The sequence below is a fragment of the Podarcis vaucheri genome, assembly GCF_965113315.1.
Source record: "Podarcis vaucheri genome assembly, chromosome: 13".
NCBI classification, from domain to species: Eukaryota; Metazoa; Chordata; class Lepidosauria; order Squamata; family Lacertidae; genus Podarcis; species Podarcis vaucheri.
In genome coordinates this window covers 38,187,169-38,201,069 of record NC_138751.1, presented here as the reverse complement: position 1 = coordinate 38,201,069, position 13,901 = coordinate 38,187,169, and the positions used below count along the sequence as shown (strand labels likewise).

The 13,901-nt window shown below is 47.2% G+C and overlaps 1 protein-coding gene across 4 annotated transcripts in view; it reads left to right on the top strand.

The window, feature by feature from the left end:
* The window catches only part of RCN3 (reticulocalbin 3), a 29,701-nt gene extending 16,414 nt beyond the window's left edge, over positions 1–13,287 (top strand). For 3 of the 4 annotated variants that reach the window (XM_082194480.1, XM_082194483.1, XM_082194482.1), the window contains exons 3-7: positions 3,593–3,786; positions 5,520–5,692; positions 7,137–7,197; positions 8,316–8,515; positions 13,129–13,287. In XM_082194480.1, coding sequence (XP_082050606.1) covers positions 3,593–3,786; positions 5,520–5,692; positions 7,137–7,197; positions 8,316–8,515; positions 13,129–13,239 — 739 coding nt within the window. In that variant the 3' untranslated portion in view covers positions 13,240–13,287. Of the gene's footprint in view, positions 1–3,592; positions 3,787–5,519; positions 5,693–7,136; positions 7,198–8,315; positions 8,516–12,289 lie in introns of all 4 variants that reach the window. The other variant, XM_082194481.1, reaches the window with a different exon arrangement.
* The last annotated feature ends 614 nt before the right edge of the window (positions 13,288–13,901 follow it).

The window sequence follows — 13,901 nt, the reverse complement described above, 5'->3', positions numbered from 1 at the left end:
ACTTTGCTTCAGGATAAGAACAGAAATCATGCTCCGGCGGCGCGGCGGAAGCAGGAGGCCCCATTAGCTAAAGTAGTACCTCAGGTTAAGAACAGTTTCAGGTTAAGAATGCATCTCTGGAACGAATTAAGTACTTAACCCGAGGTACCACTGTATAGTCTGGCCCCCCACAAGCTCTGAGGGACAGTGGGCCGGCCCCCTGCTGAAAAAGTTTGCTGATCCCTGCTTTAGACCTTCCTGGTCAGTGCAGGAAAGTTTGGGGTATGAGCACTCTGTGTCCCCGATGTCCAGGGTGGAGTAGGGCGTGCGCACCTGCTTGTCCCGTCCCCCCCCCCCATTTCATGCCCACATGCGTTCATCTGGATGCACAAAGAGGGGTTTTGTGTTCCCACTAAGCCAGTCTTTGGTGTACTTCCAGAGAGGCCCAAAACTTAATTTTGGAGATGAGACCTCCCAACCATTTCAAACTAGTTTCCTTAAGGCATCAGGTTTTCTGCCCGGCGGAGCAGAAAACTGACTGGAACGACCTGCCTCAAGCCAGGCCTTTCCTGTGCTAAAGCACTCCCAACATGTCTGCCACAGAAACTGCTGCGAATTCTAGAAGTTCCCAGGGTATATTATAGGCCACATATTTGGTTCGTACAGGGACCTGGGCTGGCTTTTTGAGCCTCATCACTTGCCCGGTGTGAATTAAGAGGATGTTCTATGAAACACCTACATGCGCATGTGTGTGTGCGCAAGGTAAGGTTGGTAACCGTGGATACACTTGTTTCCAAGGAAGCATGTTCACCATTACTGGCTTTTTAAATTGAGGAACCCCTGCTAAAATTCCAGTTTCCCTCGGGACTTTCTGAAACCCTTAGGATCTCTTGGTCTGGGAAGACACGAGTTCGGATTACCATTGATTAAGGGTTCCAGTTATGGGCTCCTTTGAAGGAAGGTGCAAGGTATAAATTAATTAATGATGATGATAATGTTAAATAAATAAATGCCCTCGGATCCAATGTGGCGGTGTGGTTAAGGTGTTAAGTTACAATTGAGGACACCCCTCAGTTATGACGCTTCTTGGCTATCCTTGAACCAGTTACTTCCTCTCAACCTAATGTACCTCAGAGGATTGAGGTGAGTTTAAAAAATAAATAAATGAGAGGAGCGTGGGCTGTAAGTGTAATAAAAAATTTCATTGGGTTGAAGTCTCCTTCATGTCTCTTGAATATGAAGCGCCCTGGGTGGCCTTGGACAAGTAACTCTCACAGGTTGGTTGTGAGGGATTTAATGAGGGATTTAATTCCCATTAGTGCCAATCTGCAACCAGATGCCCCTTATAGCTGCACCCCTGACGAGAATCCTGTGTATCTTAAGGAGTAGATATCTTAAGGAATGGAGAAACTGGATGGGGGGGGGGAGTTTTTCTCCCTCTGTTATAATACAGTGCTCCCCCGGGTTAAGTACTTAATTCTTTCCAGAGGTTTGTACTTAACCTGAAACTGTTCTTAACCTGAAGCACCACTTTAGCTAATGGGGCCTCCTGCTGCTGCTGCGCCGCCAGAGCACGATTTCTGTTCTCATCCTGAAGCAAAGTTCTTAACCCGAGGTAATATTTCTGGGTTAGTGGAGTCTGTAACCTGAAGCGTATGTAACCCGAGGTACCACTGTACTAGAGCCAGGGACCATCTAATGAAGTTGAATGTAGGAAGATTGGGGACAGACAAAAGGCGGTCCTTCTCCACACAGTGCTTAGCTAAACTGTGGAGTTCACTGCCAGGAAATGTACTAGCTCCTGCCTCTCTGAGCTGAGGTTTGCTGCCACCAGCTCTTCTCCTCCCTCTGACTTTGATGCAAGGACCATTCTCAAGGCCTACGAGTGATGAATATGAGTTATTGAGGTGAGGGAGCATCAAACACATACCTGCCCGCCCCCAGAGGACAGGGTGCTTGCTTTCGTCCACTCTCCTTAGACCCAAAGAGAAATAGCATAGGGCCAAAGAGATGCTGGAACAGTAGAGAGAGAGGGGGGAAAGGGTTGCGTTCAGTCAAGTTCTACTCAGAGAAGACCCACTGAAGTTAAAGCATTGAAGTTTTTCATGCCCATTCACTTAAATAAATAAATAGATAAATTGTGAGGCCATAAACATAAGTACTCGCAGTAAGATGATAGAATCCAACTCATATAAGAGTCTGTTGTCTCTATCTATCTATATCACATTCCCATCACTGTATGATGGAGGCTGGTACACACCATCCATTAAAAACCTCCAAAGAATCCTGGTAACTGTAGTTTACCCCTCACAGAACTAGACCCCCCAGCGCCCTTAATTAAACTACACTTCCCAGGATTCTTTGGGAGAATCCATGCACTTTAAATCAGTGGTATGTAAGCAGCCTGAGATTGGATAGAACCCAGTGTCTTGTGGGCAGCTGAACCCTAACGGGCCATTTTAGGAGCTTTTAAATAAAGTTTAAACTTTATTCAGACTTAAATTAAGAGTTTAACTAAATAAAGAGGACAGCAAAGGAAAAGAGCGGTGCACGAAAAAAAAACACTTTTAGAAAACTAGCTAAATCTAGCTTTACATTCACACCAAACAAGGGTCCTCCTCGTGAGTAATGCAGCATATCGGCTGGTCAGAGGGCAGGTAAAGGACAAGGAAGGATGACAGAATGTTGGTAATGTTCCATTTTTAAGAGCTTTTGACCCCGGTTGCTTCAGATTGGCAATTGGCTCTGACCAATCACAGGAGATGCCCATAACCCAAAAAAATGCATAGGGGTGAGAGGAGGAAGAAAACAAGGTGGCAGAGGCAGGAAGGCAGGGTGGATGGCTGTCAGAGTCAGAGAACAACTTTTACTTTGTGTATTGGGAACGTGGCAGAAGCTACATGGTCTGTCTGCCTCTAGAAAATGGAAGCTGAGTGAATGCAGATCTTTAAAGGCTGGGGGTAAAGTTTACTGCCAGGTAAGGGATGCGGGTGGCGCTGTGGTCTAAACCACTGAGCTTCTTGGGCTTGCTGATCAGAAGGTTGGGCGTTCAAATCCCCATGACGGGGTGAGCTCCAGTTGCTCTGTCCCTGCTCCTGCCAACCTAGCAGTTTGAAAGGATGCCAGTGCAAGTAGATAAATAGGTATCACTGTGGCAGGAAGGTAAACGGCGTTTCCATGCGCTCTGGTTTCTGTCATGGTGTTCCGTTGTGCCAGAAGCGGTTTAGTCATACTGGCCACACGACCCGGAAAGCTGTCTGTGGACAAACGCCTGAAAGCGAGATGAGCACCGCAACCCCATAGTCGCCTTTGACTGGACTTAACCATCCAGGGGTCCTCTGAATACTAGCTATTGGGATTCACAAATAGGGACAGCTCCATTGTGTTCAGTTCCTGTTTTGGAACTTCTCAAAGGCATCTGGGTGACCAACTGAGAGAACAGGAAGCTGGACTAGATTAGCTGGGTGACCAACTGAGAGAACAGGAAGCTGGACTAGATTAGCTGGGCCTTTGGAGTGATCTAGCAAGGCCTTTCTCATATTTGTATTACAGACATATCTTGGCCATTTCCCTGTTCTCTAAGCCTCTTTGTTCTTGAACCTTCCCTCTGCAGAAAAATCGTAGATCGAATCGACCGGGATGGGGACGGTTTTGTGACTCAGCCTGAGCTGAAGGAATGGATCAAGCATACTCAAAACCGCTACATCTACGAGAACGTGAACAAGAACTGGAAGGACTATGACAAGAATAGTGATGGCCACATCACCTGGACTGAGTTCAAGAACGCCACTTATGGCTTCTATGAAGGTGTGGGCAGAGGAAGTGCTGTGTGTACGCACAGGAGAGTGGGAAGGGTGTGTAGTGGATGTCGGCCACCTGGGAGATTTCGGCAGGTTCTAGTTCAACTCTGGAATCAGGTGGAAGAGCTGTTTAGCAGGAGGGGATGGCTGGCATTGCAGCATATATAAAAAGCATCTTGTGTCCGAGTAGTGTTATGGAGTAGCCTGAGACCCCAGGCCAAAATATGTCTACATTATTTAAGAAATTGGAGTGGATGGTAAAATGCCGGTTCATGCTTTCCCCCCCTAACTTCATCCTGGAACATTGGGAGAGGGGAATGCACCCACCCCCCACCAAAATTGTGGAGGATATTTGAAGAAAGTTCCTCTTTCTAAGAGGGCAAGCAGAAAAAAAGGGAAATCTCAGAAATCCTCTCTGGTGTTGGGGAAAGGCCTTCTGAGGGATTTTAGCTTGGCTCTGTCTTAAATGTCCAGTTATCTGGGGATAACAGGCTCCAAACGCCAATAAGTTTCCAACGAAATTGGCTGATGGGCACAAGGACAAGGGCTCAAGCTAATCTGCTTGCTCTCCATCACTTGTTGCTAGCAACCTAGTTGTAGCTGGCCAGGGCTCCCAGGCCTGGCCTGCTGCCTTGGGAGGGAAGGAGAGAGGGCAAAACATTGGCCTCTCTCTGCTTCTGGCAGTTTTGTGACCTCCTAGTGCCAGCTCTAAGGAAGCAAGCTGGCTGGCTGTGAGAAGCCAGTTTCATCTCCCAGAAATGCACAGAGGACTCACAGGCTGGTTGAGAGAGGGCAACATTGGTCCCATTAACCATCAGCATTATTAAAAAAACAGATTTAACGGCACAGTCGTATCATTGGTGCTGGGGACCTTTGCTGAAACAATGAAAGGGTTGGTGCCAGGCAGGCCTTCCTAGAGAGAGCATTCCATTAAACAAGGGGCTACCACAGAGAAGGCTTGTTCTCTTGTTGTCGCCCTCTGGGCCGCCCTTGAGAATGGCCTCAGATGATTATCTTGGGTCTGTCGGAACACGCCAGGGGGTCACACACAGCCCCCAGGATGAGGCAGACCTCTCCGGCATCTTCCTGATGAAGCGCAACCCCAGGACACCTATAAATCATCAGTCCTGGTGCACACCAGCGACACATATCTTGAAGACTATGTGCACACTCTTATCAGCAGAGTTTTGGTGTGTGCATTCTAAGTATTTATTAAGCAGTATATTCAGCACAAACAATCATGGCGTCTCTCCTCTTTCTTCTCCAAGAGAGAGAGAGAGAGAGAGAGAAAGAAAGAAAGAAAGAAAGAAAGAAAGAAAGAAAGAAAGAAAGAAAGAAAGAACAAAAGTACAGTAGAATGGAAGAGATAAGAATAGCTTCCATTCTCACACTTTCCAAGCCTAGAAGGTAAACACAGACATGTGATATAACAATCACACATCCAGCAACGGCGGAGTTAAATGCTAACAGTGTCCTGGCAGGTTCATAGGGGGAAAGCTGAACATCTGCAGCAAGGACTGTCACCTAGTCGTGTAAAATCCCACTGTGATTTAGAACCCTGGAAAATCAGGGTTCTAGATCGTGCAGGGAGCAGAAATAGCTCCCTGCTGCAGGTGCTATACTCCCAACAGGGAGTATATTCTCCCTTGCTCTCCACCCCCACCCCACACAGTGGGAATGCCTGTGTGTGACGTGGCACCCTTGGGCTTCACGTATACTTCTTGCCTTTGATGCCATTAGGAGAGGAGTTTGGCGATCTGGAAGACAAGCACTCCTACCGGAAGATGCTGGCCCGGGATGAGCGGCGGTTCAAGGCAGCTGACAAGGATGGGGACATGACCGCGACCAGGGAGGAGTTCACAGCCTTCCTCCACCCCGAAGCATTTGACTACATGAAGGACATTGTGGTGACGGTGAGGCTGGAGATGGTGAACGCTTGGTGGGAGGAGAAGGCTCTGGTAGACTAGGGTTGCACATGCACTATGCCTTTATAAAGCACATTCAAAATGCATTTCCCCCCTCAAAGAATTCTGGTCATTGTAGTTTAACTCTCACAGAGTTACAATTCACATAAACCATTAACAAACTACAGGGCCCTGAACATAGCTGTCAACTTTCAGATTTGAAAGGGATCAGCAGCCTCACCTGTCCCGGGGACAGTCTATGGGATATCTAACAATCTGGGATAGCAGCGGGAAACTGTCCTGGAATAAGGGAATTTCCTGGGGGAAAAGGGAAGGTTGACAGCTATGGCCCTGAATTGACTCTCCTTTGTGGCTTTCGGAGGAATTAGCCAGCTGGCGGGTTCCTGCCAGGGGGGTCTACCGGACTTATCGCTGCCATGCCAAGAACACCTCATGCGTCCCAGTCGACCAGGGACTCCTGCCCTGGGCCTCAGACAAGCTCTGCACAGGCCTAGGTGGCAGCCATTTTGTGTTGCTCTTTGTTTCCCTGCACCCAGTCCAAAACATCTTTTTTTCCTCTCCACAACTGGCCATGACTTTTTTTTGGGGGGAGGCTACCCCACCACTGGGACGCTGGTGGTGCTGTGGGTTAAACCACAGAGCCTAGGACTTGCTGACCAGAAGGTTGGTGGTTCAAATCCCTGCAGCGGGGTGAGCTCCCGTTGCTCGGTCCCTGCTCCTGCCAACCTAGCAATTCGAAAGCACGTCAAAGTGCAAGTAGATGAATAGGTACCCCTCCGGCGGGAAGGTAAACGGCGTTTCCGTGCGCTGCTCTGGTTCGCCAGAAGCAGCTTAGTCACACTGGCCACATGACCCAGAAGCTGTACGCCGGCTCCCTCAGCAAATAAAGCGAGATGAGCGCTGCAACCCCAGAGTCGGTCATGACTGGACCTAATGGTCAGGGGTCCCTTTACCTTTACTTTATCCCACCACTTCCACAACATCCTTCTAGGTGAGCTGCTAAAGCAGGTGGAAAGCAGCTGTGGCTCAGTGGCAGAGCACTTTGGCAGAAGGTCCCAAGTCCAATCTCTCTGCCATCTTGAGGCAAGCCTGGGAAAGAACCCCATCTGAGACCCTGCCAGTCAGAGCAAGCAATACTGAACTGGATGGAGCAAGTGACAAGAATGGTCTCTATTCTGCATAGCAAGAAGCCATTTAGTCCTCCCCAACTCCACCCCATTCACTTTTCAGGACCTTCCCACATTGCTGCAGACATCCCATACCAAACAGCAGCAATGATTACAAATCGCCTCTTGCAATGGTTGCTGTTATTTCTTGAGTTTGGCAGGGCTCTGGTGTCCTCCATGCACAGGTCTCTGTGGGGAGGAAGATGTATCTCCTTTTATCATGATCCACCACACTGGTGTAAGCTGCTTTCCTTTCTCCCCTGCAGGAAACCATTGAGGACATTGACAAGAATGGGGATGGCTTTGTCGAAGTAGAAGAATATCTTGGTAAGATGGAAGGGCTGTGAATGCACAGGATTTGTTTCTTTGCTCACCTGCCTAATTTGACTCCTAGGAAAGTGCCCTGGTCGTAGGGCAGAGCATAATTATTATTATTTAGGAAAGAGGAATATACCGTATTTTTTGCACCATAACACTCACTTTTTTCCTCCTAGAAAGTAAGGGGAAATGACTGTGCGTGTTATGGAGGAAATGCCTATGGGTGGCATGCCTACAGATTTTCCTCCTCTAAAAACTACGTGCGTGTTATGGTCGGGTGCGTGTTATAGAGCGAAAAATACGGTATATATTCCTGCAGAATACTGACAGTCTGGCAGAACCCTACTTCATTTGATTTATAAATCAAACACCCCACAAGCAAATCAAGAGGAATGCTTACTGGCATAGAACCACAACAAAATGTTCAGTAAAGACAGGGCATAGTCTAACCTCCACATAAGCATTGTGCAAGTAAATCAAGATGGTGAGTGTTGAATAGAATGCCACCTGGAGGAGCCTTTCAGTAAGAACGGCAACACAAAAAACCTCCAAAATCTGGTAGAACGGGTAGCTTAGCTGATTTCCTAAGACGAATCGAGTCAGTCTTTCCAAATCATGCTGAGTGTAGCCAGTAGTTGTGAAAGGCTGTCCTCCATTTTCATATATGCTATTAAACAGTGCCATTGTTGTCCAGAGTCATTGTCTGGCCTTTTTGCCTCTCTCAACTAAGCTGTTGGTTTCTCTTGGGCAGGTTTCTTGTGGGGAGAGGGAAAAGGTTGTCTGGCCCCTGCCCCTTATTGAACAAGGACTTAGTTGACTTGGGAGAGGGGCCACTTGCTTTGGTCTTCCCAAATAATGGTGGCAACTGTCTTTTAGAAAAATAACACGTTTATTTATTTTGCTTATTATTACCATTGATATCCCATTTTTCCTCCAAAGATCTCAAAGTGGTGTGCATTCCCTCCCCAATTTCATTCTTGCAATAACCCTGTGAGGGTAGGATGAGAGACTGTAAGCACCCCAAAGTCACCCAGTTAGCTTCTTGGCAGAGCTGGGATTTGAACCGCTGTCTTCCACGTCCTAGTCTTTAGCACGCTAACCCCTACACCAAACTGTTTTCTGACCAGGCGACATGTACAGTCCTGAAACAGGGGAGCCCGAACCTGACTGGGTGAAGACGGAGCGTCAACAGTTTTTGGATTTCCGGGACCTCAACAAAGATGGCAAAATGGATCGGGAAGAGATTGGGCACTGGATCTTGCCAACAGACTATGACCACGCCGAGGTGGAGTCGAAGCACCTCCTTATCGAGTCAGACAAGGATAAGGTGAGGGTAGAACCAGGCACGAAAAGGAAATCAGAGGGGGAAGGCACTAGGATTGTTTTGCTTTTAGTAGACAAGGAAAAGAGAGAAAGATGGGTGAGTTACAGGCAGAGTTGGATGGGGTGAAGTATTAGAACAGGAGAGATGAACACCTATGTGCAGGTAACATGAGCTGAAGCTTTTTAAGTCCTAGTACTGATAGGGTGACTTTCACTCTAAATCTCCTGTCCAGTAAGTGGGAATTTAGAATGGATGAGTCTCAGCAGAAGGGATGCTTAATCCTTTCCCCACCAGCTATTTCTCTGCTTCCAAATTGTGCTTGCTTCCCATGGGGTTGTCTATATGCCTGCACCTTTATAACACTGCTAGGGAGCAAGCCCATTTGGCGGAGATGAGCAGAAGCAGAGAAATGGCAGGTAGGGAAAGGATTAAGCACCCCTCCCCTAGGCACTTTCCCCACTCGAAATTTCCTCCTCCCATAGTTGCCTTCCTTACATAAAAACAGAAGCGAGACTCTTGACAGCTGGAGCTGCCATCCTCATACTTTCTCATCCGAATGAAGGGAGAACCATTATTTTGGGGGAGTGCCACACCATTCCTGACCCTGGCCTAGCCAGAACTCCTGCTGTTGCTTGTCACAGCCATTCTGCCTCAAACCAGAGGCTGTATTTCTTGGTTTGCGAAAGATGGAAATGGGCCTGTGGTTGCTAAGCAACCACAGAACATATTTCTTATCTCTGGAAAGTCAGAGCTAATGGGCTTGATCTGGGGGGAAAGCACGCAGTCAAACTCTATCTATAGGTACAGGTCTGGCTCAGTTTTGACTAGCAGGGGAGAGCTTTCCTATTTGAGTATCCCATTTTGGTAAGTGGCTCAAGGCTATAAACAAAGCCAGTTTCTGGAGCAGGAAATCTAGATCAACAGTGTTCAGTCCTGCCTTTGATGGGGTTTTTTCCCCCAGTTCCCCAATGTCAGACAAGAAACAGATTTCATCCTAAGGAGGGAGATTTTCAATTTGCCCATCAAATGAGCTCATTAATATTTGGACTAACTATGCTTTGAAAATACCTTTTTGGTACCCTCTGCACTTCTGCCCAAGGGAGAGTAGAAAACAGGATCTCAAATAGCTTTCTTGCACTTGGGGTTGCAGTATCTTTTGATGGGGAGCAAACTATTCTGCTGGGCTTAAAATGCAATACAAATTTTATCAGGCTGTCACAGACCTGGTAAAAACAAGTGATAACCATACAGGTGTTTTTTAAACTCTGCACATAGTTAAAAATATATGGTACTTATATGAACTAAGGACAGAAGCAAGCTAAGGTACAATTAAAATACTGAATTCCCTTTATGGGTCTTTGCAGCAGAAAGAAGAAATCTAGCAATGTTGTTCATGCCAGACAAATATATAGGCCAAATACCATTCAAAAGTCCTTCCTGGCAATTTTAATAGGATAGGAGTAAACAACCTATTTCGCTTATCTCTGTAAAAGTTGCATACAAATTGAGCATGTGTTAATACCCCAAAACATGTATTAGTACCCCAAAACAGTCATCTAGAACAACAGAAGGAAGGCAATTAAATCTAGCCCTAAATTTGTAAGGAGTTAAATCGGAACATTGAGGATTTAGGAAGAAGCATAAACTGTCTGCCTTCCAATATAGTGGACATTTTGTCCAAGGCTGTGGCAAGCTGCCCAAGTTCCTCTCCCAAGTTGTCCATTATAAAAAGAGGCAGGAGGGAAGCTTGCAAGTAACCGAATTAGCATCCCTTAGACCACCCTCCACAATTCTCTTCCTCAAAGAAAAATACATGCCTACACAGGCGTACGTCCCATGGAGTTCAGTGCGGTGTGTAACCAGGTAGGTTAGTAAAGGACTGCAGCCCTGCTAGATCGGACTGAAGGCTCATGTTCACACACTGGCCAGCGAGATGCCCATGGGAAGTCTCCCAAGCACGGCATGAGTGAATAGTGCTCTCCTGCCCTTGATCCCAACAACTGGTATTTGAGACACGCTGCCTCTAATATTGCCATCAGGACTTGTGGGCATTGTTAGGTCGAATTCACAGAGGGTAAGACTAGCCCCCTTTTTACAGCTGTCCAAGTTGGTGGCCATCTCTACTGGCTGACTGACCGAACCCAAAGGGTGCTCATCAATGGTTCCTCTTCATCCTGGAGAAGAGTGACTAGTGGGGTGCCACAGGGTTCTGTCTTGGGCCCGGTCTTATTCAACATCTTTATCAACGACTTGGATGATGGACTCAAGGGCATCCTGATCAAATTTGCAGATGACACCAAACTGGGAGGGGTGGCTAACACCCCAGAGGACAGGATCACACTTCAAAATGACCTTGACAGATTAGAGAACTGGGCAAAAATAAACAAGATGAATTTTAACAGGGAGAAATGTAAAGTATTGCACTTGGGCAAAAAAAATGAAAGGCACAAATACAAGATGGGTGACACCTGGCTTGAGAGCAGTACATGTGAAAAGGATCTAGGAGTCTTGGTTGACCACAAACTTGACATGAGCCAACAGTGTGACGCGGCAGCTAAAAAAGCCAATGCAATTCTGGGCTGCATCAATAGGAGTATAGCATCTAGATCAAGGGAAGTAATAGTGCCACTGTATTCTGCTCTGGTCAGACCACACCTGGAGTACTGTGTCCAGTTCTGGGCACCACAATTCAAGAAGGACACTGACAAACTGGAACGTGTCCAGAGGAGGGCAACCAAAATTGTCAAAGGCCTGGAAACGATGCCTTATGAGGAACGGCTAAGGGAGCTGGGCATGTTTAGCCTGGAGAAGAGGAGGTTAAGGGGTGATATGATAGCCATGTTCAAATATATAAAAGGATGTCACATAGAGGAGGGAGAAAGGTTGTTTTCTGCTGCTCCAGAGAAGCGGACACGGAGCAATGGAGCCAAACTACAAGAAAGAAGATTCCACCTAAACATTAGGAAGAACTTCCTGACAGTAAGAGCTGTTCGACGGTGGAATTTGCTGCCAAGGAGTGTGGTGGAGTCTCCTACTTTGGAGGTCTTTAAGCAGAGGCTTGACAACCATATGTCAGGAGTGCTCTGATGGTGTTTCCTGCTTGGCAGGGGGTTGGACTCGATGGCCCTTGTGGTCTCTTCCAACCCTATGATTCTATGATTCTATGATTCTATTGTAGTGAAATTCCAGAGTTTATCTAAGAACCTGAAACAGCAATCCTGTACACAAGGGACGGGGAATCTGTGTCCCTGCAAATGCTGATTACCTTATTCCATCATCCCTGACTGCTGGCTGGGGCCAATGAGAGTAGCAACATCTGGAGGGCTGCAGATTCCCCATCCCTGCTGGACACACTTAACCTAGGAACAAATCCTACACACATAGGATTGCACATATTCTCGATGCACGCACAAAGGATTGCAGTAAGTCTTAAAATGAGGGAAGGGTAGAAAGTTCTATACAAGGTTCTTTCTGTATTTCCTGGTTGTTGAATGGGGGGGGGGTGTGCCGTAGCTAAGGACTATTAAGTGTGATGGTGACCTTCCTGTTTTCTCTCATCTTCCTTCAAATCTTGAACAGGTACCGTAACTCGAATGATTCCAATAATCGAGTCCCTTAATATGTAATTAACTAACAAGGCAAATGCAATTTAGGGGTGGGGAGTTCAGAATAAAATTACCAGGGGTGTTAATTGGGTTGTAATTCTGTGCTTCTCTGCTTGCCTCCTCTCTCTCTCTCTCTCCTCCTCCTCCTCCTCCCTTTCCTCCCCCATCGCAGGATGACAAAATAACCAAGGAAGAGATTTTGGACAATTGGAACATGTTTGTGGGGAGCCAGGCCACCAACTACGGCGAAGACTTGACAAAGGATCATGACGAGCTGTGATCCGAGCGGGAGGGGAACGTACATTAGGGCATCCTCCTGCAACTGAGGGCCAAGGGGTGGGGTGGGGGACAAAGCACACTCCAGAAGGAAATTTTGTTCTTATTTATTGGTATGAGGGCCTGCTTAAGCTTTCTGAGAAACCTAGTGGTGACTGGCATACCTGGGTGGGTTTTCTTTTACACTCCATTCCTGCTCGCCTACACACTCCCACCTTGACAAAGCACTGTGAAGCTTGCTACACTACAGAATTGTGTCTTACACTCCAAAGGACGAACAGAAGGCGGCAGCTTAAACGTTATGCTCAACCCACCTCCCCTGGCTATTGTGGCATTCAATTTATTCTGCAAGGGCTAATGTTGTGCTCAATGTTTGCGGATCTCAAGGGACCCACTGACTGTCTCAGATAGGCTCCGCTCCTGCTTCTCTAGGGGCAAAATTCTAACACACACACACACACAGTGCTCCCCACAAGCCCATATTACCTTTTTAACACTCATCTGGGACCCTCTTGAGGGTGCAGATGACCTGAAGGGGGTCAACTGAGAGCAGAAAACCAACAGCTGGTAGTGCGTACTAAACCTCCTCCCACAAGCTACTTTTTGTTGATGTAAAACCAGTCGCGGGCGTGTTTCCTGCAGCTCCGTTGTAATGTCTAGTTCACCCTGTGACTTGGATTAAGCATTGCTCTCTTGAGGTTCTGTGGTTCCTCTCTGTTTCCCCTTCCTCTCCAGGATGGCAAGCTTTCACGGGAGGAGTTTGTGGAGTTTCTTCGGCAAAGTATCGCCAGCGCCAAAGACTACGAAGAAGCAGTCAAGACGCTGAAGGGCCACCAAGAGCTGTGACCTCATGACTGTAACACTCTGGATTATTAATAAAACTATTCCCCACCCCCTCCTTGATTTTTATGTGGTATGGGAAGACTTAAGGTGGAGGGGCAAAGGGAGAATAAGGCTACGTAGGACTAAGAGTTTGGAGAGAGTTTGGATTTGATATCCCGCTTTATCACTACCCGAAGGAGTCTCAAAGCGGCTAACAATCTCCTTTCCCTTCCTCCCCCACAACAAACACTCTATGAGGTGGGCGAGGCTGAGAGACTTCAGAGAAGTGTGACTAGCCCAAGGTCACCCAGCAGCTGCATGTGGAGGAGCGGGGAAGCGAACCCGGTTCACCAGATTACAAGTCCACCGCTCTTAACCACTACACCACTGGAGCTCTTTCCCATCCCCCTAGAAGTGTTTGTTTCAAAAAGGACGCATTTCCTAATCCTCATCCAGTTTAAGATGGAGGTGGAGCTGTTCACCACAGTCCTGAAATTTTACAAAGGCAACAGCCCACAACCCATTTACTTGAGGGTAGGGCTGGGCAATATGTTGCGGAATTGGTTTCATAATTTTTTTACCTGGCAATATCTAGTGAATTGTGCTGCGTTCTATGCAAAAATCACACCATGAGGAAAACTCTGAAGCCAGCCAATGCTTCTCTCTGTTCCTGTTGCCGGCTCATC